The sequence below is a fragment of the Neolamprologus brichardi genome, chromosome 8 (genome assembly GCF_056152115.1).
Source record: "Neolamprologus brichardi isolate AB-2024 chromosome 8, ASM5615211v1, whole genome shotgun sequence".
Classification (NCBI taxonomy): Eukaryota; Metazoa; Chordata; class Actinopteri; order Cichliformes; family Cichlidae; genus Neolamprologus; species Neolamprologus brichardi.
The window spans coordinates 5,230,057-5,257,567 of record NC_142111.1 but is presented as its reverse complement, the minus strand read 5'-3'; the positions used below and the strand labels follow the sequence as shown (position 1 = coordinate 5,257,567).

General features: G+C 40.1%; 2 protein-coding genes and 1 pseudogene across 3 annotated transcripts in view; all 3 read right to left on the bottom strand.

Moving 5' to 3' along the window:
* The window catches only part of spata20 (spermatogenesis associated 20), a 57,836-nt gene extending 40,453 nt beyond the window's left edge, over nt 1-17,383 (bottom strand). The window contains exons 1-12 of the mRNA XM_006796999.2: nt 17,104-17,383; nt 15,966-16,094; nt 15,813-15,877; nt 15,570-15,724; nt 15,334-15,477; nt 14,955-15,156; nt 14,708-14,838; nt 13,505-13,609; nt 11,869-11,943; nt 9,710-9,922; nt 9,317-9,509; nt 4,966-5,134 (exon numbers count right to left, since the gene is read on the bottom strand). Coding sequence (XP_006797062.1) covers nt 4,966-5,134; nt 9,317-9,509; nt 9,710-9,922; nt 11,869-11,943; nt 13,505-13,609; nt 14,708-14,838; nt 14,955-15,156; nt 15,334-15,477; nt 15,570-15,724; nt 15,813-15,877; nt 15,966-16,094; nt 17,104-17,300 — 1,778 coding nt within the window. The 5' untranslated portion in view covers nt 17,301-17,383. The remainder of the gene's footprint in view (nt 1-4,965; nt 5,135-9,316; nt 9,510-9,709; nt 9,923-11,868; nt 11,944-13,504; nt 13,610-14,707; nt 14,839-14,954; nt 15,157-15,333; nt 15,478-15,569; nt 15,725-15,812; nt 15,878-15,965; nt 16,095-17,103) is intronic.
* Nucleotides 17,384-17,899: 516 nt separating this feature from the next.
* Nucleotides 17,900-22,778, bottom strand: LOC102778038 (PI-PLC X domain-containing protein 1-like). 2 transcript variants are annotated; one of them, XM_035910427.2, is made up of 9 exons: nt 22,458-22,778; nt 21,618-21,706; nt 21,455-21,521; nt 21,225-21,336; nt 19,815-19,939; nt 19,589-19,720; nt 18,760-18,924; nt 18,439-18,622; nt 17,900-18,244 (listed from the first exon to the last, which is right to left on the bottom strand). In XM_035910427.2, the coding sequence occupies exons 4-9, from the start codon at nt 21,334-21,336 to the stop codon at nt 18,015-18,017; spliced, it is 948 nt and encodes a 315-aa protein (XP_035766320.1). In that variant the 5' UTR covers nt 21,455-21,521; nt 21,618-21,706; nt 22,458-22,778; the 3' UTR covers nt 17,900-18,014. The 2 variants fall into 2 exon arrangements, with proteins under 2 accessions (XP_035766320.1, XP_006797060.1); XM_006796997.2 differs by having other exon boundaries at nt 21,618-22,778.
* A 1,644-nt stretch (nt 22,779-24,422) lies between these two features.
* On the bottom strand, nt 24,423-26,891 carry LOC102789316 (pepsin A-like; annotated as a pseudogene).
* Nucleotides 26,892-27,511: the final 620 nt, after the last annotated feature.

Here is a 27,511-nt window from a genome sequence, read left to right as displayed (position 1 = left end):
CTCATATCACTGCTAAGGAATGTTAGCCAAGTTCACAGCATATTCCATAATTGCGCTGCCATACTGCATCACACTCAGTGCATTTCAATCATTTCTCCAGCGAGTTTGATAGCAAAATGATAATCATAAGTTTAAAAAATAGCACGTGTAACGTCCCATATGGAAAAGAAATAGTAAAAACTTATAAAAGACTTGAATAAGATGTGGCCTACTTCATATAGTGAATCATATAAGGCTTATATGATTTACTCATGAAAGTGGCCACTTTCTCATTACTTTCATATATTGTTTTAGTAAGTATCCAAAACATACAAGTTTCATTTATATAATTTTTAAGGGATCTTATATCTGTTTTCACTCTTGTATGCTTTTCATACAAGTTTCACACAAGACATAAATCTTATAAAGTTTGTATCTATATATCTTTTCCATATGGGGTACACGTACTGGAAAATTATTTACTAGCACTCACCTATCATGCGACTGGAGAGCGCAAACTCCGCCATTGTCGTTTTCCATCAAACACTCATTACAACAGCAACCTACAGGTATGTTAGCGCACTCATCCCCGACTGTCCGAGGGAGGGGCGGGGTCACACGTTGAAACAGACGCAAGGCAGCCCAGGCGGGGAAATCTTTCTTTTACATTTTGCGACTCATTTTATTTCTCTATCTGATAAGAAAACTATTCAATCAGATAGTTATTTATGGTGAATGAAATACAATTACACTTTCAACCACTTTTAAGCACAATGTCTGAAATTCAAGCACTTTTCAAACCTTGAAAAGACAACATTAAAATTCAAGCATTTTCAAGTATTTCAAGCACCCGTACGAACCCTGTTACAAGTCCTTTAAGATGCCCGGACAAATATTCCTTGAGATTGATAAAGAAATTATAAGAAATCTTCACCATAAGAATTCAAGCTGTGCTGAAGAAGAAATCTGGTCATTCCAGTTATTGCTTGACAGAACTGTGAAAACTCGTTTTTTGCCTCATATTCTGTACTTCCATTTATGTTTGCATGTTTCAGTAAATCGCTGCATTCATTTCCCACTTTCCTTACAAAATATAAAGAAATTTTACACTGGCTTAATACTTTTGCACAGTACTGGGCTTATAAAACAGATATATATATATATAATAATGAGAAGTTTATTTTCCCTAAGATCTTTGTTGCATGAGCCTCATGAAGTCTGGGTCTTTAGAAACACCCACACTATGCAGTGATTTAGAAAACGACTGCAGTATTGGCGCAGAGTGTCTGCTGGTGTAAAGTCTTTAAATGGAAAACTTAAAAAAAACAAAACATTTTATATTACATTTAACACCAGATACATCAAATATTGTATTTCAATAGAACACAACCTCAACCTCACACACAGACATTACTAAGCCAGCTTCTGAATCATTTTTGTTTTCTTAGTTTAAAAAACAAAACAAAAGAGGACAACAGCCTTTTCAATCACACAGCGACATGTCATCTGGCTGAGGTGACTCCAGCCACAGGGATGACAGCCAGAGACGAGCGCTAAAGACGACCTCACTAACACACAAACACAAAAATGTAAAAAGCCTTTCAGAAATACTCGACAGCCTTTTCATTCACACCTTCAACAGCCCGTGTTAAATGAGTCATTTCCCTGAGAGCAAAGATAAAACACCTTGTCAGTCTAACGTATCATAGCACATAGCACCACTTTTAGAATGATGGCTTCATCATGGTTCCCAGATACACAGGCACTCACTTCCCACTAAATAAAGCTTAGATGGAGGAACTTACTGGGGTGATGTGGGTCACAGAACGTGCTGCTTGAGGAGTCAATTACATATGAAAAAACACAATTGTGAACAAAGGAGAGACAAAAATAAAACACACCGAAGGAGATTCCCCTTTCTGAGTCATTAATAAAACAATGTAGCTAACCCTAACAGAAGCCTATGATACTCTGCAGACCCTTGAAATTAATTTGAATTCCCTCATCTAATTGCTCTTTATGCGCCAGCCCATCAGCGTGTGTGGGATTGTGTATAAAACTGTAACTGAACAGCAGTGAGGTGGAAAAAGAATAACTGCTTATGACACTATTAGAGTGCAGTCAAAATCACGTTTGATTATTGGCGCAAAAAGAATTTGCATTACTACATATTATTGTGATCTTTGGAAAAACAAGCAAACAGACCCACACAGTAATCACAGGCTTAAAAAAGCCAGATTCATTTTAGCACAAGAAAATAGTATTTAATTTAAACTGCAACAGTCATTGAATGAAAACAAACCATCCTTAAAACTAACATCATTAAAAATCAAATCAAATCGGTGGGCAGTGGAGGGGTGGGGCTTGGAGCCTATCCCAGCTACCATAGTGCGACAGGCAGAGTACACCCTGGACAGGTCGTCAGCCTGATGCAAGGCTAACATTAAACTAAAACAAAATAAAATAAATTAGGGGGCTCCACTATAGGTCAGCTGGTTGACCAGGCAATACATATGCCCCAACAAGGGTCTGGGCTCCATTTCTCCCCACACAATTTCATCTGGCACCACCCTTTCTGCCTACTTTGGATAGTACAGAGTAGACTGCAGTCTAATACATTCTACAATGCCAAAAAAGAAATCTTAAAAAAACAACTAATTGAGAAGTTATCTCTGCTAAGTGTAGTGCTGAAGAGGCTACAGCAGCAGCCTGAGTAATGAGTCAACATCACCAGTGACCCACTTGCCATGGCTATACTGGAGCCATTGTCATGCCTTCCTTTGGTTCCTAAAGACCTTGGTGATACTCTTCATGATCAGCTCCTCAACATTACCACAGCCTATTAACCCAGTTAGCCCGAGCACCTACTATTCCTCCTGCTAAATTAGCGCACGGCCCATATGTGCCTGGCCTGGTGTGACAGAGTGATTTACCAATGTACAGAAAGTAAACCAGCCCTGAGAAAAGGGCTTTGGTAAGCACTATCAGTGCCGACCCCATCTTGAATTGGAACATTATGAATGAGACACAGGCTGTGGAAGACAGAGGCTCGTGGTGTCTATCTGTTTATATGTGTGTTTAAAATTGCATGCATTTCATGCTGTGCTGTGGGATTCCTGGCATATTTTTCTGCTGATTCGGCTATACTGCATACTCGCTCATTCATAGTAACTAGGACATAGGGCTAGCCAACAGAACGGGGACACCTGGAGTGATGGTGTAGAATCAACAAGAGACTGTTCGTTCCGCTGTGTTTGTCACACTGATGAGAAATTCTGTTTGTATTTGGTCGTCTTGGCCATTTCAACACAAAAACCAGAGCTCAAGCTTAACAGTATTAGCTTAACTCTATGCCATCTTCCACTTCATGTTAGGCTTAACTGTAAAAGGTTAAAAATCAAACACAGCACCCTGTAAAAGAAAACAGTCATTCTAAGACAAAACAGATTTTGTACTGTTGCTATGTAGGCTGAAAAAAAACTCACCACGAGTCATTCAACAGGCGTCTTTAACCCAGTTAACACAGGGCCAGTCTTGTCTCAGATAGACAAAATGATAGAAACTAAAAGAGAAAAACTAATTACTGACCTGCAGCATGTAAATGTGGCTTTGCTATAACCAGGTTACTAGAATGCATGTGAACATGTTCTCTGATTTCTCAGAGTAACCTGATTTATCCAGATATAACCGTTTCCTGTTTGCATATAAAAAGCCATCTCAGTACAGAACTACTGCGTACCGCTCCTCTACTACAAAGTGAAAAAAAAAACCATTTTCCACATCCTATTTAACAATGTCACACAGTAAAAAAGGGACAAAGCTTTCTGTCATTTGGCATTGAGAAGCTCAAGATTATAACCTCATATCATCTCAATCATCAACATCTGGAAAAATCCTGGTGTGGAGGATCATCCCTTAAATTAGGTCTGGGTCTCCAGTTCTAACAGGACAGTCTTCAAAGACCACACAGTGATCAGCCTGAAGGTAGCAAGACTGAGATTCTAGACCACAGAGTGAGATTAGAAACCAGACGTTATGATGTGACGTCTCAAGGCCCCTGAGAGAACTTCCAGCAGAAACAACCAGAACTCTGATGTGTTCCAGCCAACTCAAAGTTTTTCTGGCAATGCGTTGATTACAACTCGGCCACCTTGACAACTCTGTCTGCCACTCAAAAATTAAAATCAAGTTGAAGGATCACCGCTGGAGAAGATCCAGTAGATGAAAGCACAAGTGTCCACTAAAACCTAAAAAATAGCAAAATGCTCAAAACAGTCTAGAAGCACAACAACGGGAATATCTTAAAGGAGAAATCAACCAAACCCAAAATCAGCTAAGGCTTTCCATTTTTGTGGGCCCAAATACTGGATCAGACCTCATAAATCTAGCAAACACTTCAAGAAAGCGAAGGAAACTCAGACCTCATAAATCTAGCAAACACTTCAAGAAAGCGAAGGAAACTCAGACAAATACAGAAGTATTTCCTTTGTGGTCTTCTGCTTTCTCATAAGAACTAAAACATTCAACAACTCTCTCGGCCGAGGAGGACTCAATTTAGCACAACTTGTTCAATGCAGTGGTTCAGCAAACCTTTACTTTCCATAAATCATATTCATTTCATTTTGGTTTCACTTCATAACCTTCCCGCCTCACCTGCAATGACTATGCCCTACCCGTGAGGCTCACTAAACTTCAGGAAAAAAGCACACATGCAGTGTCTCTGAGAGAATTTTGTACTACAGATGCATCAAATCAGGAATAAAATTCTGAGACTCTGAAAAATCCAAATCAAGGTTAGGACAAACATCCTCTGACAGCTTTCAGTCACAGTTAAATATTCAAAAACTGCAGGCCTGTGTGGGTCTAGTCTGATATGTATGTGGACAAAAGCATCAAGCAACCAGCTGTCATCAGATTCTCATTCTGACTATGATCGCTGAATTAAAGCTTTTAAAAACTGAGCCATCAAAACTTTCTCTCGCTTACATCTGTTGCACCTCCATCTGGTCTCCACGGTAACAAGATCGAAGGATGGTCTGCTGCTTAGCGTCCCACAGGTGCTCCTTTAGGAAACCCCCAGCCTTCACTGCTCTCTCCACCAAGTCCTTGTCTCCCAGCACAGCTCCGACGCGAGCGTAGGCCGACAGCATCAGGCCTAACAGGGAGAAAGTAGCGGTGATGTCGTTGAGGGTGAGTGTATTGAGGTCACCAAGTAATAAAATGACATACTCACTGCTTAGGTATCAACATGTAGCCCCTGCCACACTTCCAATTTAGTTATCCCCCCCTCTCTCCTTTGAAGTCCCCCTGTTCCTCCTCTTGTCCCTATCTGCATCCATCCTTCCTCCCGCTTTCCCTCCACCCGTCTTTCATGTAGTAAATCAAAGCCTAGTGAGTGCACAGCCTCGCTTTCAAAGTTTTGCAGCAGAGGACAGGTGATTAATGGCAAGGTTTCTTCATTAGAGAGGAGACAGAGAGTCTTGCGTCTAATTGGAAAGTTCTCAGGATCGCCGAGCTTCATTACCTCACTAACACACACTGTCTTGAGACGTCAGCCCCGGGAGCCAAATTCGTGGGTGCACTTGTGTATGTGTGCTCTTTTGTAATTAATCGCATCTGAGACAATGTGCGGGACAAACAGTGCTAAGGAGACATCACATTAATCCTAAATGACAAGTGTCTGTAATAATCTACGCACACTTTGACACTGCAGAAAAACGGCGTGCTCATGAATATAAGCGGTATTTACTGTAAATATATGACAGTCTGATAAAATTGCTTGTGATAATTTGACATAATCAGAATCAAACTGTCTTGTTGAGAAAAGAAGAAGTGCTCATAATCTATCAACTAATATAATGTAAGGTGTCTGTTTCCGTTGTGGAATTAATGGTCACATTGTGGAACATCCCACAGAAAAACTGTGTAACACGCTGTGTTACACTTTTGATCATGTCTGCAACCTGAATCACTGATCAGACAGATCACTGCCTCTGATTAAGAGGCTGAGCTGTCTATCGATACTTAGCTAATCCAGCCAAAGCATCGATGAGCTCATGCCACAGCCGTGCACAATTTACAAGACCCGCTACTTCTCCTGTGTTATGGTCAGAATTTAATCACACAGTGATCAACTTATTGGTCTTAACCCAAACTGTGCCCAAAGGTCAACATCACTTTTGTCATTTTGAGGCACTAAGCTCAGAACTGTGATCGATCGTGAAACGCTTGAACTACTACGTCACTGACATTGTTTGGGGGTTTTTTTGTGCATGTCCTTCATAGTGATATAGTTTGATGTTTAAAGTCACAGCTTTTCCATTGGTGCACTCTAGCACTGTTACCTAAAGGTCGCTGTTGGACCTGACACAGTGCAGGTCCAACAATAATGGATTGGATTTATATAGCGCTTTTCAAGGCACCCAAAGCGCTTTACAATGCCACTATTCATTCACTCTCGCATTCACACACTGGTGGAGGCAAGCTACGGTTGTAGCTACAGACTGACAGAAGCGACCTGGGGCAGACTGACAGAAGCGAGGCTGCCATATCGCACCATCGGCCCCTCTGGCCAACACCAGTAGGCGGTAGGTGAAGTGTCTTGCCCAAGGACACAACGACCAGGACAGAGAGCCCGGGGATCGAACCGGCGACCTTCCGGTTACAGATACGCTTCCCAACCCCCTGAGCCACGGTCGCCCCAGTGCAGGTCCAACAATAAATAGTAACTCTACGTTTGAAGCTTTATATTAAATTAATGGCTAAACTTTGTATGTAACAACAGATGACATTTGTTGATTTGTGTTAAGAAAGAAAGTGCAGGTTGGCAGTTACTCTGTGGGACAGATGAAATTCAGATGAAAGGCCCCTAACTCACCAATCACACAACACTAACTGACCAATCAAGGTAGGAGTACACAAACAACTGTGTTTACTGCTGTTTTGGCAGGTAAAATTACTGGTTTTGTCAATGGAGTCTGACTGAGTGCACCGCCTTCTCTTCAGGTAAAAGCCTGGAAATGTCCTAAACATAGTGTACACTTAAACGGATATTGATTCCTTTTTGTGGCTGAAATCCATGTTGGCACTGACTGTGTCCTCAGCAGTACATGGCTATAGTTTCTGTGCTGTGTGCTGTCTGTTTGAGTTTCTGTCACTGCCATCTACTGAAGAAAACAAACTGACTGTGGATCACAACCTCAGCCAGCCTTACTTCAGATAAAATTATCTATCCCCAGCTAAACAGGCAAAATTACTTCTGATATCTCAAATTTGATTTTGTACAAAATGCAGACATATGTATTGGGTAGGTAAACACTAGGAGTGTTTGGTCCATTTAAGGTAAAAAAACAAAACAAAAAAAAGATTAAAGGACTAAAGAGGGGGGCTGAGAAGGGAGTAAATTTTCTATTGTCCAAAAGATGACCACATTTAGGCAAATTTATGAGAACAGGAAGTTACTAAATGAGTTTCTAATTATTTCTCATCTTATCTTACAGAGCTCATAGTTACCCAATAATGCTCTGCATTTAATCATTAGTTATTACTAATCTGTGGCTCACAGTCTGTCTTTTGTCCCATCTTCCTCCCCTACTCCCAGCCAGTCACAGCAGATGGCCGCCCTTCACTGACCCTGGTTTTGCCAGAGGTTTCTTCTGATTAAAACTGAGTTTTTAATTCCCACTGTCGCCAAAGTGCTTGTTCGCAGAGGGTCGTCAGATTCTTGCTTTACTCTATATTATTCGGCTAAAGAGTTGGGAGTTCGCCTTGTAATCGGAAGGTTGCCGGTTCGAGCCCCGGCTTGGACAGTCTCGGTTGTTGTGTCCTTGGGCAAGACACTTCACCCGTTGCCTACTGGTGGTGGTCAGAGGGCCCGGTGGCGCCAGTGTCCGGCAGCCTCGCCTCTGTCAGTGCGCCCCAGGGTGGCTGTGGCTACAATGTAGCTTTCCATCACCAGTGTGTGAATGTGTGTGTGAATGGGTGGATGACTGGATATGTAAAGCACTTTGGGGTCCTTAGGGACTAGTAAAGCGCTATATAAATACAGGCCATTTACCATTTAGAGGCCATAGCTTCTTTACTTTACAATATAAAGATCCTTCAGGGGACTGCTTTGAGTTGACAGCTATATACTGCTCCTTAGTGGAGAGCATGCTCTCCTGCTGCCTGGCTGTTTAGTACCCAGGGGCCACAAAAGAGAACAGGAAGGCTGTACAGAGGGTAATTAACACCGCCTCAAAAAAATCACTGGCTGCCCTCTGCCACCCTTTGAGCCCATCACCAGCTCCTCCCATCTCAGGAAAACCAGAGCTATCACAGGTGATCCTTTGCACCCCGTCCACCAATATCCCGCCCCGCTGCCCTCCCACACCTCCAGACTTACAAACAGCTTCTTCCCCTGGGCCATTCTCACATGCAGTCTTTTCTTTGCACTACATCCAAGCACTTTGCAATTATTTTGTTCTCTATTGTGTGCCTTTCTCTTGTTTTGTATAAATCCCTCTTGATTGTATATATTTCTCCTGTTTGCTATTTATTCTTGCTGTGTACAATTTAGATTTTACTCCAGCACAGGTGGTGTGGAGCACCCACAATTTCGTTGTATGTGTACATTAACAATAAAGGGCTATTCTATTCTATATAAATATAATTGAATTGATAAAAAAAAAAATCAGGAACAGGTTTTCACAAACAAAGACTTGTAGTGTGCCCAAAAAGGATAACGTGATTTCAGTGACACTTCACTGTATGAGTGCAAAGCTAACACAGCTGAGTGTTGCACTCTGTAGACGGTCGCAGCACATTCCTCTCACAGTCAGCTACATATGACTTATTAATGTGTATTATTGCTCCAGGTCTGCCTCGTTTTAATAAAAAAGAACTTGTGGTCTGTTGACTGCCTGAATAAAATGATTGAAAAAGGTGCTGTTGGAGTTCTAAAAACGTTCTTCATGAGTTATTGATTCCAGAAAATGGAAAATGTGAATTTCTCCCCTACCTAAACCTGAAAAGTAAAGCGATATAGTTCCTTGACTAAAGAGAACGTGTGTTCTGAGTGGTCTTTTGTTCCCTATAAATTTGCATAAATTTCCACATACATTTTCCTCTTAGTTTTCCCTTCAACTGGCCCCTGAATTTATTTTTAACACTCATTGGCCTTAATATATATAAATGCACCATTCACCCTCAAATGTTTTTGTTCATATCATCAAGCCCTATTTCTGCTGCCACTTATTACGATTACTCATCTATTAAACAGAAACATCAATGATCCTGAGCCTAAGAGCCATTTGAATGATTGGAAGTGACCATTTCAATGCTGTAGTGTAAACTTTACCATTCCAGGAGGCCAACATCTTGGTGTCCAGATGAGGGCGTGGCCGACTCTTTCTCACTACGGCCATTTTGGCTCTGGCGGAGGCCAGGAGCTCATTGACTTTCTCGACAGTGATGCCAAAGCGAGCAGCTGTTAACTCGACTGAATAACGCACGATCAGCACATTCTGGCCCTGCAGCTCCCCGTGGGGGTCCTGGCAACACACAGTACAGGGAATAAGAGGGTGTTCACACATACTGATCCACACTGACTGCAGCATTTTTCATGTTAATGGTTACTGACACTTTCAAGTCACCTTAAAGTCCTCTGTGACTGAAATATAATGAACCATTATCATTCTGTGCATATTCACTTTCATTCATTGAGCAAGACCAACAACTAGAACAAAAGTACCTGTTCTGGAGCAACATTGCCTTGCTCTTTGACCCCATAGTGATGCATAAAGATGTCAGCCAGCGTAGCATTACCAGCGGTGCCCTCCACCACGTCTGGTAAGAGCTCCCGAACTTCAGAGGCTGTCCACACGCAGAAAGCCCCCTCTCGCTTTTCTGGTCCCCCCGAAGCCGGGACAGAGTCTGCATCCTCTGCACTGTAGAAGCCCCCGGACTGTTTCAGAGAACGCACAAACACACAGAGAGGGCAGGAGGAGGGAGAGGTGCTTTTTAAGGATGAGAGACAAAATGCACTGTTGTAGATCAGTTGAGAAACATGCAACAGTATTCACGACACTCTTTCTGTTGCTGTGACATGATGATGAAAAACAACTATCTGAGAACATGCAAAAATTATTTTACACTGAAATTTCACAAACGCATTAATTCGGAAAGCTCAAATCTAGAAGTAAAAACACATGAAAACCTAAAACCGTGGCAGTTGGTTGGAGGAAAAGCAGGACGGTTTAGCATCCTTTTCCTAAAATGAAGACTTAAACACTGCACTGCTACTGCACTTTTTTAAGATCATAACTGGCCTATTAATATGGTTGGGAAACACAGAGATTTGCCAACCACAAAGTTTAAGGTTTTAATAGATGTACTGTAAAAAACACATAATGACTCTCAATTAATTTCAACCCCTATGATGTAAGATAAATCAAGCTTCAGGTAGTTAAAAAGGAAATACAGAGACTGAAGATCACTGAGACCCACACAGCTCACAGGAAACCAGCTGAGGTAAAAAAGTACTCCAGTAATTTAGCCTGAGGACAATCATGGAGTCTCCCTCACTGTGGGAAGATCCCACCCACTGTATTACAAAAAAGCGGCATGAAGTCTGTAGAAAATGATCTTTGCAGCACCAATTCATTAGCCTGTAATTGCATAATAAATCTTAGGGAATATTATTATTGCAACAAGTCTGGTTTTAATTGTGTGCCCAATTCACTTCTGTCGCCTCATTTAACAAAAGGAAAAAAAAAGGTTTGACCCTTAGACGAGAAGCAAGAGTTTAAGAGGCTATTCATCAACGGGGTCCCACCCCATGACCTCGAGGATGCATGAACAAAAAGAATCCATAGAAAGGAACTTAATACAGTGTTGGCTTTAATATGCCTGTGCATTGATTCTCCAAGTCTGTGAAAGATGTCTTGACACATGCTCAATCATGCAGGTAAGAAAATCCCCAAAACAGCCACTTCACAAGTGCATGGCACAACACAGAAGAGCCACCTCCACAGGACAAGACTCAGCTGTCCATCTGCACCTTAAGGTCAAAGGTCACTCTTTCGAGGATGCCAATGTTCACATTTTGGACAGAGAGGACAGATGGTTTGAAAGAGGAGTGAAAGAAGCCATCTATGTCCACTGTGAGCGACCATCTTTGAACAGAGGCGGTGGTTTACGACACCAACTGTCTGCCATCTATAATCCAGTTTTGAGTTCCCTTCCCAGACGCCTTAACGCCCACTCACATCCTGGGTCATGTGACCTCAGGAATTCGCATGATAAGGTGGGGCCAGGTTTCACAATGAACTCACCCGAAACCCTGGCTGATTGGGACCCACACCCAGTTTCACACTTTGGCTCAGGCGATTAGAGGATCATCAGGGGGTCCTTTTGTCCCTCTGTGGGGGGATACTCCCACTAGGTTTAAATCTGGGACTCTCCACCATTTGACCTTAGAACTGAAGAAGCTTCTCGGATGAGAGGTGAAACGTCTTCAAGTAACTTAAAGAAGTCCAGACGCTTTTCTTTGCAAGCTCCTTTGACTAAAATCCCCAAAATGTTTTTTGGGACTGTAGAAAGATAAACACGGTTAGTATCATAAATATCCCCCTTAGCTCCACAGTGTAGGGGTTTACACATTTGCTCAGCTGGAAACATAAATCCTCTTCGGGGTTATATCAGGAAGGACATCCGGTGTAAAAGCTCTGCCAAACTAAACCTTTAAAGTTACCTGCTGTGATGACCCTTCGTGCCAAAGAAGCAGCCAAAATAAACTATTTCTTGTGAAATAGTTTCTTTATTTGCTGATTTACAAAACCATCACAATGATGGTGAAGAGTTCCCATTACCACAAAAACAACACAGCAGTTGTGCACACTGCAGACTCACCTTGTCGCTCAGGTCTCTGGAGACGTAAAGCAGTACATCCTTAGCCACTTCTGCAAAAAACTGCTCACCTGAAACCTGGAAAAACAGAAACGCACACAAGTCACCTCCCAAAGCAACATGATTTAACCTTAACATGACCTCACAGGTACTGTCACGTGGAGTGGTCTGTGCAGTATGCAATGAGAGTTCTATTTGTTTGAGTTTGTATGTTTGTGTCCTAATTAGGGTTTGTTTTTCAGTCTCTAACTTAAAAGCAGGCCAGCCCAGCAAGCACTCACGGGAAAACTGAAAACTATGGCATTCAGATTCTTAAGTTGTTTGCTGCATCATAACTCAGTGCTGCCCACTGCAGTGAAAAACACTGTCAAGTGTTTGAAGTGATGTACTAAAAACAGTAGAGTACAGTCATTTTGACTGAGGGCTAAATAAATAAAATAAAAGTTACAAAGTACAGTCTGACCACTCCTGGATTTTTAGGACCTATGTTGATACAGACTTTGAGGAAGCAAAAAAAATTCCAGCATTACATCTGCAATACTTTTTTTACTGTACTATATTAGCGATGTGTGAAACCACTTGAGATGACTAGATGTTTAATCACTGCTGCCCTTCATAGTGATCATCAAAATTACTGCGTAGTTTAAGAAATTCATCCATTTCTTATTCAATTCTGGGTCACAGGGCGCCTGACCCTATCCCAGATGTCATAAAGTGAGACATGGCGTACAAGCTGATCAGGTCAGACTTCACCCTGGCATTCACACCTTCAGTCAATTTAGAATTTCTAAATAACTTAACCTCTTTGGACTGTAAGAGGACACATGAGGAGAACATGCAAAGGCTCCAGACTGGATTCAAAACCAGGACCTTCTTGCCATGAGGAAACACTTCTAACCTCCACACCAGTGTTTCACCCAGCTAAAGCAACCTAAGACGTCATACCAGCCCATCCTGATGGGCAGTTACAAACAAGTGAGATGAAAGTAAATAGATGTGAAGCAGAGCAGTTCTTGCACTACTTTGTCACAGGAAAGGAGGGACTGTGTGTTGGGAGTAAAACAGTAAAACACACTGGACGCGTAAAAATGTTTTAAAAGTATTTTTTATTAGGCTCACCTATTCTAAATGCAGCCGTTCACACAGACTGTGTAACATTGCAGGACTAATTTGCCGCATTAATTAATAATTTATTTTTTTTTTTTTGCTGTGTCTGGTTTTATTACTATGTGCATATTAGTATTGTACAGCACTTTGGTCTACCAGGTGTGTTTTTAAAGTGCTATATAAATAAGTAAATGATGATGATGACGATGATGAAAGAAATCTGTTATCACAACTCTTTGGGCTCAAACTGTAAGAAATAAATGTATAAAATTACAGAATATGTTCTGGTAGGTCACTGCCCAAACAATAAGCCTGACAATAACAGCACATGTGTCATCACTGTGAGTGTTTGATTTGACTCTGAAACAAAGTAAACGTTTGCCATCTCTTGTGCTGGAGATTTTAGGTTTGGGGGGGGGGGGGGGGGGGGGGGGGGGGGGGTAACATTAATTATGCAGACAAGAGAGAAAGATCAGAGCTAATTACACTGTCAGATACACAAACAGCCACACACAGAGACAATTGCACACACCTGGAAAGCTGTTATGTAGGCAACAGCCAGCTGAGCCTGGTCGTACAACATCTTCTCAAAGTGAGGAACATGCCAGGAGGAGTCTGTGGAGTAACGATGAAAACCCTGAGATAAAGAGACATAAAGAGGGAGGCTGCTTAATTTTACTCGCTAAAATTAGTTGAAAGTATCAGTACTACAACATAAGTATATCTGACTTGAACTAAAAACACGATTATATTAAAGAGACCAAGAGTACATCTGTGTATTTTTGTGTCTGACATGAACAAACCAGGCTTGCACATTAGAGAAGCACCACTTCTGACAACTTTTTATTTAATTTTCTTGTTTCTTGATGAATAAAATGTCCTAACAGTACAAAAATGCCCTTTTTAAGAGCTTTCCTCTACAGTTTTGATTCAGTCTGTCATGCATCTCTATGACTCGCCACTGCATTCTGTATGATTTGATGGGTTGGGCATCACTGACCACCTGCACAAAATAGCACTAACATATTTTGGTTTTCTGGGTAAACTTCCAGGTTGTCTTGGTATCCTCGTCTGTTCGAGCACAAATGCCCTTTTAAGACTTTGCTTTTTTGATGAGTTCTGATAGATGTGGGAAAAACAGCGTTTTATTAATACACACCTAAACTTAAACATGCCAGTTTCTACTAGTGAATTTAAAATTATCATAAAATGGAATGGATTGAAAGAGACCTGTGGATGTTTTTCATGAGAGGCTTCTAATATTTTATGTTATGGATACTTGTATATAGTACGTTATGCTGAAGACCTCACAGAACAGAGCAGGCCTCAAGGACATTGGATGTGGCATTAATTATGCTAGAAAAAGGTTGAGCCAGGGTAGAGTTGGGTTGCAAAGCAGCATGCAGAGTCAGCAGAAACGGTGGGGACAGGCTATATGACAGCTGCAAGTGTAACACACTGTATCAGCTGAGCATCAGCTGATCTAAAAGCATCTGCCCTGTCAGCCAGAATTTAGGATTCATTTATAAATTTTTCTGACAGTTAATTTACTCCCTATTTTTCATGAATCGTTACCACTTAACCTGGTGGTTTGAATTTAGTATTTCTGTGTTTAATATTTATTCATATATCAATTTTTTTTTACAATACTTTGCCATTCATAATCCTGATACAAAAAAAAAAACAACAAGAAAGAAAAACCCTGAATTACAACACTAGTTTGGTTTGTTTATACCTGTGCAATGTGGTCATGGATGCCTCCCAGTGCCATCATGCGAAGCGTGTGCAAGGCCATCTGGAGAGCCTCGACCCCTTCCGATGTGGAGCGATTCACAGTCCAATAGGACATGAGGAACATCAGATTCACTGCAGATGCATAGGCAAGAGAGAGAAACAGGAAAAGACTTGCTGTCAGGTAGTCAAATAAAGAATTTTCTACAGGCCTTAAAGCTACAGAGCTGACCACTTGGGCTCATGTCGACCTGGTGAGGGGAACTTTGGAGCATCTCTAAAGCCTCCATACTCTTCCTCATAGGAATGGGCGAGCTGCTGGAAGCAGCGATTAGCCACGTCTGGAGCCAGTGGAGGACTTTGGCCTGCGTTTGCAGTGATGGTTGTGCCTTTCTTCAGGGCCTCAATGATCCTCTCTCCACTGGACTCCAAAGCAGGACGATTATTCTGCCACTTTAGAACACAAGTCATACTTTATGTCATTCATACACTTCCACAGAGACAGCACAGGAGGGTAAAGAGAACAAGCAAAAATATAATTTACATCTCTTTAAGGACTTTTTTTCATCCCCACTAACAATGCATGAAATCCGATATAATAATGTTCCCTAATTCTTGAAGTTTTACTACCTGATCTATGATTCTGGTGAGGACCGTCTTGAACCCAGGTCTACCTCCACGGTCTCTGGGAGGGAAGTAGGTGCCTCCAATGAAAGGTCGAAGTTCAGGAGTCAACCACACACTCATAGGCCAACCACCACCTCCACTTGTTGCCTGGAAATAATTCCCAGGCAAAAATTATAAAGGGGCACTAGCAGAGTGAAGCTGAAAGAGATTTTCGTGTGAAAATGTAAATGTATACAAACCTGCACAAAGGTCATGTAGACCTTATCCACATCAGGCCTCTCTTCTCTGTCTAGCTTGATGCAGACAAAGTTTTCACTAAGGATTTTGCCAATTTCCTCGTCCTCGAAGGACTCCCTCTCCATAACATGGCACCAATGGCATGTGGAATAGCCCACTGGAGGTCAAGCAAAAGAAAATTCTTAATGTAGTGATCCAGATATCTGTAATCTATGTCTCTGAGATTATTTTTTTTTTAATCTTACCCGATAAAAAGATAGGTTTGTCTTCATTCTTTGCTTTGTCAAAAGCATCCTTCCCCCATGGATACCTGACCAAAAAAGAAAAAAAACAACAAAACATGGCATTTTGTCGTGCTTTCAGAAAGTATGTCCATCTGAAGTTTAAAAAGCACTCACCAGTCGACAGGGTTGTGCGCATGTTGTAGCAGGTATGGTGACCTCTCCTTAGCTAACCTGTTGGAGTGTTTGTGAGAAGTGGATGATGGCCCTTCACTCCCTGACGCCATACTCATGAAGACAGATGGACTGTACACACAAGATATAATGTGGATCCTGATTCTTATTAGCAAAACAGAGCAATCTTGATGTTGCTGCCTCAGCGTGGGCCCAAATATATAATAAGTTGTGAGTCCAGTTTAACAGATAAGTACAGTGACTAAATACCTTACACAATGTTAACTCAGCCCCAGGATGTCATTGTGTTACCCTTGAGTAATACGATAAAAATACAGCTACAACATTCAGTTCAAATTTCTCTATACATACACGTTCCTTACAGAAACATTGTCAATACCCTGTGTAGTATGTCGACATAAGAATATATAAAATAATATACTAATATTAACAGGTTAATTTTTACTAATTACAATTCTTGAGCGTTTCTGGGGCTTTACAAGCTTGTTCAGCAGCTCCTTATTAAAGCTGCAGTAGCTGTCAAGCAGCTGTTAGCCCAGACTGGCAGCCGTGGCGAATTCCATTTGAATATTCTCCAATTTATTATGACTTAGCTTAAAAATAAAAGTTCATAACCCGGAAAACGTCAACAAACAGCTGTCATTTTATGAGACATTTTCGTTGAATTCGGGTGGAAAAACTGCACATGTGTGCGTGATTTTTCACGTGTAACTTAGAAGCACAATGGTAAGATTTTCATCGTTAGCGGAGGGTGGTCGATGAGTTGCCAAGAAACCAGCTAGAAAAGCTAACCAGTTAATAGAAACCAAAACATATTGTCAGCCTTTGTACTTACACCGAATTGAAATGCGTGGCATTATGATTTTAATCAAATGTTTGCTCCTACGGGGGAATGTCTCTGGCCACGAGTTAGCCTTAGGGACATATTAATATGAATGATTTTATATGGGAGTATGGTGTGGTTCGACACTCGTCAGTGCTATTGTGCCACAAGCAACAACCGTATCATAATACAACAGGTCGTGACTTTTATGCTAAGCCCGCTATGCTTGCTGTAAAATGTCAAAGCAGTGTTTACGTACAGCTAGCATTAGCTACACATTAGCTGAGGCAGCGTTACCTGAGGTAGCAGGCCGCCCGGGGATGGAGAAGCGGTGACCTGTCGCTTGGTGGGTGGGGAATTTGTCCGAAACACCTAAAGTCACCCTGGGATTTCTGCTGTAGACTATACGCTCCCGAATAAGCTGCAGTTAACACGCATGCAGGTCCCGCGCAGCTATGTTTGGACGCCGACCGACGCCATGCTAGTCTTAACATCCTAATCCACCAAGTGTGTCACTTTAGCAAGCTAACGTTAGCTAGTTTGTGAAGAGACAGCAGTCAAAACTTCCAGGCATGAGTTAAACACTTTTTTTTTTGCAATACCCTCACTTGACAGATGGAGGCGCGACAACAAAGCAGGAGTGGGGATCTCAGGAGATAATGTAGTATTTGTTTTGGTGATACAAAATAAAAATGACAAACTGTGCAGTAACATCTTCTCCCAAGTTTGTTATTTTCGTAAACGAATTTAAATTAAATATAAAATCTTTACATTACCTAAAGGAAATAAAACACAAATTCTAATATATTATAAACCATCTTCGTATTGCATTGGATATGTGAGATAAAATATATCTGCACTTTTTTCCTACCTCCTTGTGTATGTGGCTTATAATTTAATATTACACCCTGTTCATATGCTTATTTTTCTACACATTTTTTTATTTTATTAATTGTTACTAATCTTGAATTTATACAACACAAAATGTATTTGTGTTTGTTTTTGACATATTAGATAAAAATTTCAAAACAATTTATTGTTTATTTAAAAAAGCAATACAATAATTATGTAAAAGCAAAATATTTAAGCCTCAAGTAACTGTACAATATTTACATCTTTTCAATGAACCGATGAGTTATCTATGGTTTAAAGAATAAAACACACACACACAGTCATGTTCAAACTAAAGAAATACAATACTTTTTCAGTTATGGTTTCATTAGTGCAGAATTGAGCTCAACAACTGTTGACACAAAGTCCTTGCGAGTTGCCAAGTCTGAGGCAACAATGTTCACGCCAGATTGCTGCTTCAGCCATTTCAGGAGCTTAGGCAGACCCCTCCTAATAACGTTGGGGAAACTGTCGCAGAGACGAAGGATGTAGATGAGTATCCTATGATCTGCTGGAAGAGTCATGTTCAAACCACATACAAAGAAATCTGTGGGGAACAAGTTAAAGCTTAACAATTATCTCAAATTATATCGTGTATAACCTGGCTGTTTAAAGCTTTTTTGTCTCTGAATAGATGTTACTTTGGATATTTACAGTCCCAAGTAATATTGTTTTTTGATCACCAAAGATGAATGTCTCGCTGTCTATTACTTATAACATGGCGTAGTTGAGAAAACTCACAATTGGAAGTCTTTTCCTCTCCCAAGGCTTCAGATATTTTTGATTTAATTTGTGCACGGTCCATGCTATTGGCGTAGTAATAAGTTATTTTTCTCCACATTTCAGGATGGTAGCTTTCTGGATAGTCATATGAAACTATGACATTTTTGCCTTGGTCCCAGCAGTTCTGCAGTGTGGGGATGCCCTGTTGTAAGATAATGAAAATCTTATTTTGAAACTATAAGCAAAGGTTACAGTAAGTACTTCAATAATGAGACTTGACCTACTGATCTAAGAATAAGTGAATACATTTTTTAAAAAAGAAGAAAAATTGTACACTACCGGGGGGACGAGTTTGCTTCCAAACATGGTCTTAATGAAGCCGATGAGATGGTTGTGAAGTTTATCTTTAATGTTTTTCTCAAAACCATTGAAGTTTGAAAAAGCCAGGATAATGACTTCTTTAGGATGGGCCACTGTCCAGGCATGTATTTCCCTGAGAACAGTCTGAACTCAACGGGAAAATTAGCTGGCATTAGATAAAGAAATCTTCTTTATAGGGTTCCTTCATGACACAGTAAGTGAACACATGTGTTATAAATCACATTAACTAAGGCTAATTACCAAAGTAGAACAGACGCTTCATAAAGGAAATCAGTAACACCTGTGTTTACCTTTGGTCATATTTTAAAACTTGAACTAGTTTTAAAACAGCTCTTGCCTAACGTGGATCATTTGGATTTTTATTCATGCTTAGTGAAGGTCTTCTTAAGTAAAAAAAAAAAAATCTGCTAAAAGTTCAGTTATTTTTTACGGAAGAGGATTAGGGCCACTGGGGGGAGAAAAAAAAGTGGGCACGCCTTTTTTTTCTTCTTTTCCTGAATTCTGAGAAAAAAGTCAGGATTCTGAGATTAAAGTCAGAATTCTGAGAAAAAAGTCAGAATTCTGACTTTAATCTCAGAATTCTGATTTTTTTCTCAGAATTCAGACTTTAATCTCAGAATTCTGACTTTTTTCTCAGATTTTTTTTCCAGTGGCCCTAATCCTCTTCCGTAATTTTTATATCAAGAAATTTGATTTTTTTTTTTTTTCTGTGCACAGTAGGAAAACTCCTGATACATATACATACAGACAGGAGTCTTGTACTTTTACATGATATGCTTATTATTACCTCAACATCAGTGCTTGTGTACAGCCCATGGTAAAAGTAAAGTCTAGTGGGATGGTGGTCATTACGTTTGCGAGCGATCCTCAAGTCAAAGTAGCGAACTCCTGCTTCCAGTTGCATTGTGATGGTGTATTCCTGTGATAAAAACCAACATCAGTCAAACATTCCATTCTCTGTTTGTTACGTTCACCAATAAATTTGATAGCGGCGGGTCAGAAACTCCCCTTACCTGGGTCATTCCCCATGTTCTTACTATTCTGCGTAAGCAATAAATCCAGCTGAATCGTTTTAGATTGTCAGGCTCTATAATAGCAGAGCTGGGATCCAAATCATAACTCAAAGAGTCATGGCTTCCTACGAATGAAACACACAAATGCCTTAACAATGTTGTTTTAAAATGCTGTACAGATTTGGGAGTTGTTGTTTTTTTATGGTGCATTTTTGGGATTTTTTTCTCATGTAGCTCTATAGTCCTCTTTTAAATGTAATGTGCATGGGTTCAAATTGTGGTCATAAATATTTTGTACTTGTAAATCAGGATTTGTATGTGTAAAAAGAATTTGTGTGTGCGTAAAAAATTTTTTTGTATGTGTAAAAAGAATTTGTGTGTGCATAAAAAACATTTGTGTGTGGACTTAGCCAAAAATTACAAGTGAAACTCTGCACTCAAGTTTCAAGTTACAAGTACAAATTTTGACCCTATTTTTCTTCCTTTCATCTGATTGGTTATTGTCATGTCAATCACAAATTTAACAATCCAATCAGAGAACAGATGGGTTTGGCTGTCGCTTTTTTGAACTGCAGGTCCTTGAAGGGTATTACAATTTGAAACTGTAAGATCTCTATATAAATATCCGATAGAAACCAGGTCCCCTAACTTTCAGTAGCTGTTGAAAGGATAAAGTTGTGGTATATGAGTGCTTAGAAATACCTTTATTACTTTAAAGGATAAAGGTTAATTAAAGGTCCTTTCACATTGGATGGAGCATGTGCTGCTAATGCTAACTGCTAACTAAAAGCCAAGGGGTTTTGCGGCAGCACTACCTGTACTAGATGCACCTGCTCCTTGTCGTTTCTCTGACTTTATGTCCTCTACAAGAGTTTCTGTTTTTTTATCTTCAAATGTTCAATAAAAACATGTATCGCTAATTCATAACGAAGAAAGCTTTGTAACTATCCCCACTAGTGAAGACTGTCATTTCCATTACAAAATATTTATGACCACAATTTGAGCCCATAAATGTGGTCCAGAAATCCATCATGCCTAGTATCATCACCAGATCAAATATTGTGCAAGTTGTAAAATCTATACAATTTTGACTGTATACATTCATTCACTTTTAGATTACAGACCATTTGGGTACAGTCTCCGCACTAGCCAAGTGCAACTACTGTATTTCTTGTAAAGAATTAACAAATTAATTAACAAATTCAGCAGAAACCACAACCTTTTTCATTCATTTTGTTTGTTTGAATTCTGAGTGAATAAATGCTACCACTAAATGCTATTGGAGGTGCCCCAAAAAATCTGCAGTGTAGATTGCAGAAAAGTATTTCTGTTAACAAAATGGTCCGATTTGACACACTGTACATGCTGTGTTTGATATCAGTTGGACACAGTTGCACTGTAAACATTTACCTGGTATGGCTAGTTTGAAGAGAGGAATTGTCCAAAGTTCAGATGGTAGTTGTGACATCCAGTCAGCGTAGTTCGCGATCTTTATATTCCCTTTCCCTTTATGTGCAGACATCTACACAAAACATTTTTAAACTTACGGGAGAGTCTCTTAGAAATTCAGTGGTTCTAGGCAACAGTGAACACATTAAGCACAAACATAAAGGTCACAAGTTTTAAGAATTAACACTTACCCTGCCAAAGTCATGCACCAGCTGTAGTTTACTTCGTTATTCCTTCAGATTTGACAGTGTACACAAACTGACACAGTCAGACAATCAGAAGCTTAGCTTTGTTACTGCTCCTCAGAAGGACTTCATTGTTATGTTGTAAGAGTTCAAACGTCAGCTGTCTTACCGGTTTTGCAAGGATGCAATCCAAACAAGGAATGTTTGATCAACAAGATAGAACGCCCAAATGAAGCTTCCTCATACCCTCAGTATTCACTAGGAAAAAAAACAGCTAAAAGGCTTTCAATACACTTTTAATTCTGATATTAGTGCGGACTTCAGTAGTGGATTTCAGTCTGCACTCAAAAAAGTAAACTAAGGCACTTGTTTGATGACTTCGTTGATAAGTTTAACCGATGTCTCTAGCAATAAGATCTCTGGAAATTATTGAGAAAATAACCAAGGGCTGAAACACTTTTTTGTACTAAAATGGTTTGCAGGGTGCATATTTATCAAGTGTTACATTACATTACAAACTGTTCAGAAAAAGAGATCATTACCTGCAGGACAGACATCAGTAACAATATTTACATTTTTTTGATAGACATGCTGAAGTGACGAAGGAAGCCTGAAAAGAATCTTTAATACAAATCAGTACTCTGTCTCCTTTGGTTTTCCTGTCAGTTTGACAAATGCCGCCCAATGTTATGTCCAAATCTGAGAGATTTTTGTTTAGCTAGGCTACAGCAAGGACAAAAATATCGAAACAGCATTCACACATTATTAAATGTAATAATCCTTTTCTGTTTTTTGAAATCATGCAGGCAAATTATTTCAGTAGGGCTGCTTGTAGTGAAGGCACTAGTTGTCTCAGCAGGCTGTTTATTGATCTTTATGAGAATATCTGAATTATTTTAGCTAGACAGGCAGGCAAATTGCCTGTTATTGCCATTAATTTGATCTATATATGTCTAAATATTTGCTGAACACTAAGAAAAACTATATTAGAGAGAAAACCTAGTCTTACCTAAACTATTTCTTGGAGAAGTGGCACTGTTTTTTTCTTTAGCTTCAGAGAGCTACTCCTTGAAGCTTCTGCCGCCCTCTCATTCACACACATGTTCTGTCTTGCTTCTGTTAGGGTTCAATATTGAGGAGGGGTAGAGGAGGTAATCAACTTCCATAATAACAACACTGATCCGGCCGGGTGGAGTCAAACGATGATTTTAATGACACGCGTGGGAAGACCGCCCGCTGTACGCAGACAGCGCCGATCCCCAACTTACAGAGCATAAGCAGGTGTTTTATACCTTTCAGGGCTTAAATTTACTACACCCCTAAACATCACTCAGATACAGTTCATACATAGGTTTCAAAACCACAATGACTTAAGACAGTTTAAAATAACATTGTCTCCATCTCCACAGCAGATGCTTCCTGTCATCTGACTTTCACTTCCCGTCTAGAAAACCAGACCCACACCCTGCAAGAAACTGTTCCTCTTTTTGCAGAGAGAGCAAGAAACTATTCCTCTTTTACAGAGACAATTTTAGAGTTACCAGCAAACATGGTTAACCTCTCACCTATAAATGAGATAAAGTCTACTGTGTGTGTCAGCATGAACTGCACTCAGTTTCAACTTGTAACCTTTTCCACCAGACAGAAGGCCAGCACATACACATTTCAGATTATAACAAGTATTCAAAAGCATTTAGGATTATAGATTCAACTCAACAGTTTAACATGGTTATAACTGCACCTGTAATAAAGGCTAATTGGGTACCAATATGTTTAAACATCTGAATACAATATCAATACTGCAGATTGTATTATTAATGCAATGGTAATGATGATAATTATTAACAATAACAGCAAAATATATTTCTAATCCCTCACACTTCTATTGACTTTCATTCCTCTTCTCACCAGAGCATGCCTCCATCTCTCCAGGCTCGGCATTATGATCTTCATAATGCCGTCTGCAAACAGTATAGTTTACAGAGACTTCTGCCTGATTTCATCAGTCAACCTGTTGCTACTGTAAAGAAGAAAGGGCTCAGAGCAGATCCCTGATGTTGTCCCACACCACCTTAAATCCATGTCTCTCTGACCGAGATCACTGTCTTGTTAACACTGAAAGTCTTATACCACCCTCACATATAGTGCTTCTCTGCCACTCCTGACTTTCTCGTGCAATACCACAGTTTTGCCGTTGACACCCTATCATACGCTTTCCCTGAATAACAAAAGACTTAGTGCAACTCCTCCTGACCTTCTCTATGCTTCTCCATCAACACTCTCAAAGCTAACATCACATCTGTAGTGCTCCTTCTAGGCATGAAGCCGTACTGTTGCTCACTGATGGCCACCTCTGTTCTTAAAAAGAGAAACTAGCTGTCAACAGGGTTAAACCACTGAGGAGGAGGCCATTCTTAAAATGTATTCAAACATTAATTTCCACTCTTGTAAATTACAAAGTGAACTCATACGTAATAAATCACATCCTTACTCTTGTCTGTACACAGATTGTTCTCTGCGACAGTCTTAAGCCATCTGGTTTGACGAGTAGTTTAGCTGCCTACTGATGACATGACTCACCTTAACTTGTGCTACCGGTAGATCGTGTTTTTAGCATCCACAGCTATCAGATGTATTGTGTATTGTAGGCTACAGATTTATTGTAAAGAAAACAGGTTGGAGGAGAGATACACCGGAGCCCTATAAACACTGTTTATGGAGTAATCAAGTTAAGATAAAGTTATTCTGTTAAATGCAAGTTTTGCATAGAGGGGTTACTATTTGGGTAGCATTTTAGATAAGATGTTAGCAGCCTATAAAAGACAGATTTGAAATACTTTATTCTATATGAACAATGACCACAAAACAGAAACAAAATATTTATTTAACTTTTTTTTTATTAGACTTTTGATGTTGCAAAGCCGACTATAACACAAAAATTTATAGGTTTTTGAAGGACTTGACTTCAGGTTGATTATCTAGCCTTGGCCAGACCCAACATATTCTGGCCTCTGTTGTAGATGGAATAATACTGTCTGAGGAAGACATCGCCCAGGGTCCACATGTTGCCACCTGTAGCACTGAAGCCTGTGATACAGCTACTATACTGAACCTAGGACAGAGATGTAACAGGAGAATTTCAAATTTCAGAAATCTGCTTCTCTTTTTGTAAATAAGTCAGAAAATACAAATTAAATTAGGAAAGAATGCTTACCTGATACACATAGGCAGAGTGAACTGGTTTCCATTGATGTTGAAGGTTACATCAGGCATTTGGCCAATGTTGTTGCAGTTGACAATGTACTAGTAGAAAAGGCAGTGATGTAAGAAAGGAATAGAAAATAACCTGGTTTTAGGTAATGTAAAGTTTCCTATTTGTTGGAAATAATACTGCAGTGTGTCAGACAAGAAGATTCACATAATTCATGTCTACATGCAAAATTTGACAGCAGCCTGCTAAGTTAACCAACTATCCAAACAACAGGAAACACTGAGAGCCTGAAAACGAGCTTAAACATACGATGATTATGAGTTTTACAGACCACTGACCTCTCCATTCTGGCTACTTGCTCCTAGCCAGGCATTGATGTTGTCAATGTCGCTCTGAGGTCCAACAATCATAGAGGTTCCAGTGTCCACAATAGCCTGACAGCCGTCATTACAAGCTACAGCCTGACCATTACCACAAACACTGTAATGGACAACACAGTATGCATCAGGGAAGAAAGTTTTTTGCCAATATAGCTCAATAATGATTCTGAAATCAATACAGGGCTGTAACATTTGGTTTTACCTGCCAACTGTGATCTGACAATACAGTTCATTGGAGAGAGGAATCCAGGTGATGGAACCAGAGTAGTGATTGGTATCAACACCACCAAAGGTCACCTCACTGCCTCGCTGATTGTTATTACAAAAGAGCAATGCTTCGGACTGTGTAGTACAAAGACAGATACTATCAGTGCAGGTGACGGAGATCAGCCAGGACAACTCATGAAACATCTGCTTATATATTGATGAATTCAGTTGTATGACTCCACAATGAGCAGTAAACCTCAGAGCAGCAGCAAGTCGGCTGATCACAGAAAATCAACTGGATTTACATCTTTACTAGAGCTGAGTTATGATTCTTTTCCCCACGCTGAGCAATTACATTTATCAGCTGATTCCCACATTAAACCTGAGTGTAGACATTCTGTTTAGGTGTGGAGGCAAAGTCATTCTCTACAATGTAGGCAATAAAGATTCGAGCTAATTTTAAAAATTCTCCTTTTTTTTTCTCTGCTCGTGTTCTACATAATTGATTCAATCCGAGTACATTTATTAGAAATAAAATTTAGATTGACTACTGTGGCGGGGCGTGGCCTGCGGGCATCTGCAATCATGCCCCACCAACTTACATATTATACTGGGTCCTGTGGTTGGGGTTGTTGTTGTTGTTATGTTGAGCTGGCAGCGGGAGAACTGCAGCTCTGGGTGTGGATGTACAGCAACCATAAAAGTGTTAATAAAGTATGCTGCAAAGCATGCACATGCACTGCCGTGGTCATTTACAACTACCAATATAATTTTATTAGATTAATAAAGCATGAGGTTCAGTTAGCTCCCACACCGGCACCAACAACAGTCAGGACCCATTCTCCAACCTGAAAATGCAGGGACTCGAAGGTTTTTACAATCAGTTTTTTGTCTTCGTGTGGAAATGCATTATGTAATCATAGATTTACATACTGCAGGCTGCACTGTTGCAGTAGATGGAGGGAACCCACAGGTTAGATGAGCCAGTATCAAAGATGACTTTAAAGGACTGAGGTGGAGTTCCAATTGAGATGACTCCATAGTAAGACAGCTGGAGAAGAAGAGGAGGAGACAACACAATTACTCTCAAGACATTTGTCAAAGCTCTGTGTTCAAGCTTTAGATGGTGTTACTCACACCAGCATCATTGGTCAGGGATTCAGGGCCCACAGCAAAGCTCCTATCAAACTTGGCCATGGGATTGTATGGGTACTTTTGCCTATACTCCTCCCATAAACCCTGTTCCTGCAAGACCTCCCAGGCACTCTTGCCCTTTTCCAGAGGGATCCTAGGAGTCATCAAAAGGAGCTAATTCCATTTTGCCCATTAGGATACATTTTTTAAAAAGTTTTTATTTAGCTGTGAACAGGTCTTTTTACACATTAACGTCCTCTTAAAACTATCTATTTATATATCAGTATGTAGATGCTACTTTTATTTCAAGAGACCTGACACTTCAAGAGTCATATATGTAATCATTTTAGAGAGGCATATGAACTTGGTAGGTTGTAGGAAAATTGGAAAAACAACAACAACAACAACAACAAAGAAAGACAGTACATGGATGAATTACTGTCTGTCTGGCTTACTGGACGAGGCACTCAGACAGTGCCACCATGGCAAACACAGCAAATGCCAACTTCATTGTTTCGATTCTGCCGTCAACTGCAGTAGGAAATAATGCAAATGCACTGATACTTTTAAAGTTTTATTTTTATTATCAAATATAATTCAGTTAAAATTATTTTAAAGGTAAAACAGCATAAAGAGATTGTCTGTGAAAAAAACTAAAAGATGCAAAAATACAAATTTTATCACTAAGTGAACTTAATTTTGAAAGTCATGTATTTGTGTCAGAAACTACTATTATATCTATGAGCTTTTATTTCGAATTATATATTTTATTTTAAAGGTGAAACAAGGTGTAGTGTGACCTCTGTAATTTCCTTTACTTTGTTCTCCACTCTGCCCTTCTTCATAGATTGCAGCTTGCCCAGAATGCTGCGGCACGCCTTTTGACTGGAACCAGAAGGTTTGCCTCTATAACCCCAGTTCTTGCTGACCTGCATTGGCTTCCTATCAAATACCACATTGAGTTTAAAATTCTGTTGCTTACTTTTAAAATCATGAACAATTCTGTGCCGTGCTACCTATTGAACTCCTTAGTCCGTATACCCTTAGGAGAGCCCTAAGATCATCAGGACAATTATGCCTAGGTTCTGGCCAAAGACCAGAGGTGACCGTGCTTTTGCCCTGGCTGCCCAT

What these genes read in the sequence shown, in the direction of transcription:
- LOC102778038 (XM_006796997.2), bottom strand. Translation starts at nt 21,336, where the DNA reads ATGTCTGCACATAAAGGGAAAGGGAATATAAAGATCGCGAACTACGCT. An exon ending in CTTCAAACTAGCCATACCAG is followed by an intron (nt 19,940 to 21,224) that starts GTAAATGTTTAC and finishes TTTCATTCGTAG; the next exon opens with GAAGCCATGACTCTTTGAGT. An exon ending in AGAGGAAAAGACTTCCAATT is followed by an intron (nt 18,245 to 18,438) that starts GTGAGTTTTCTC and finishes TGTTCCCCACAG; the next exon opens with ATTTCTTTGTATGTGGTTTG.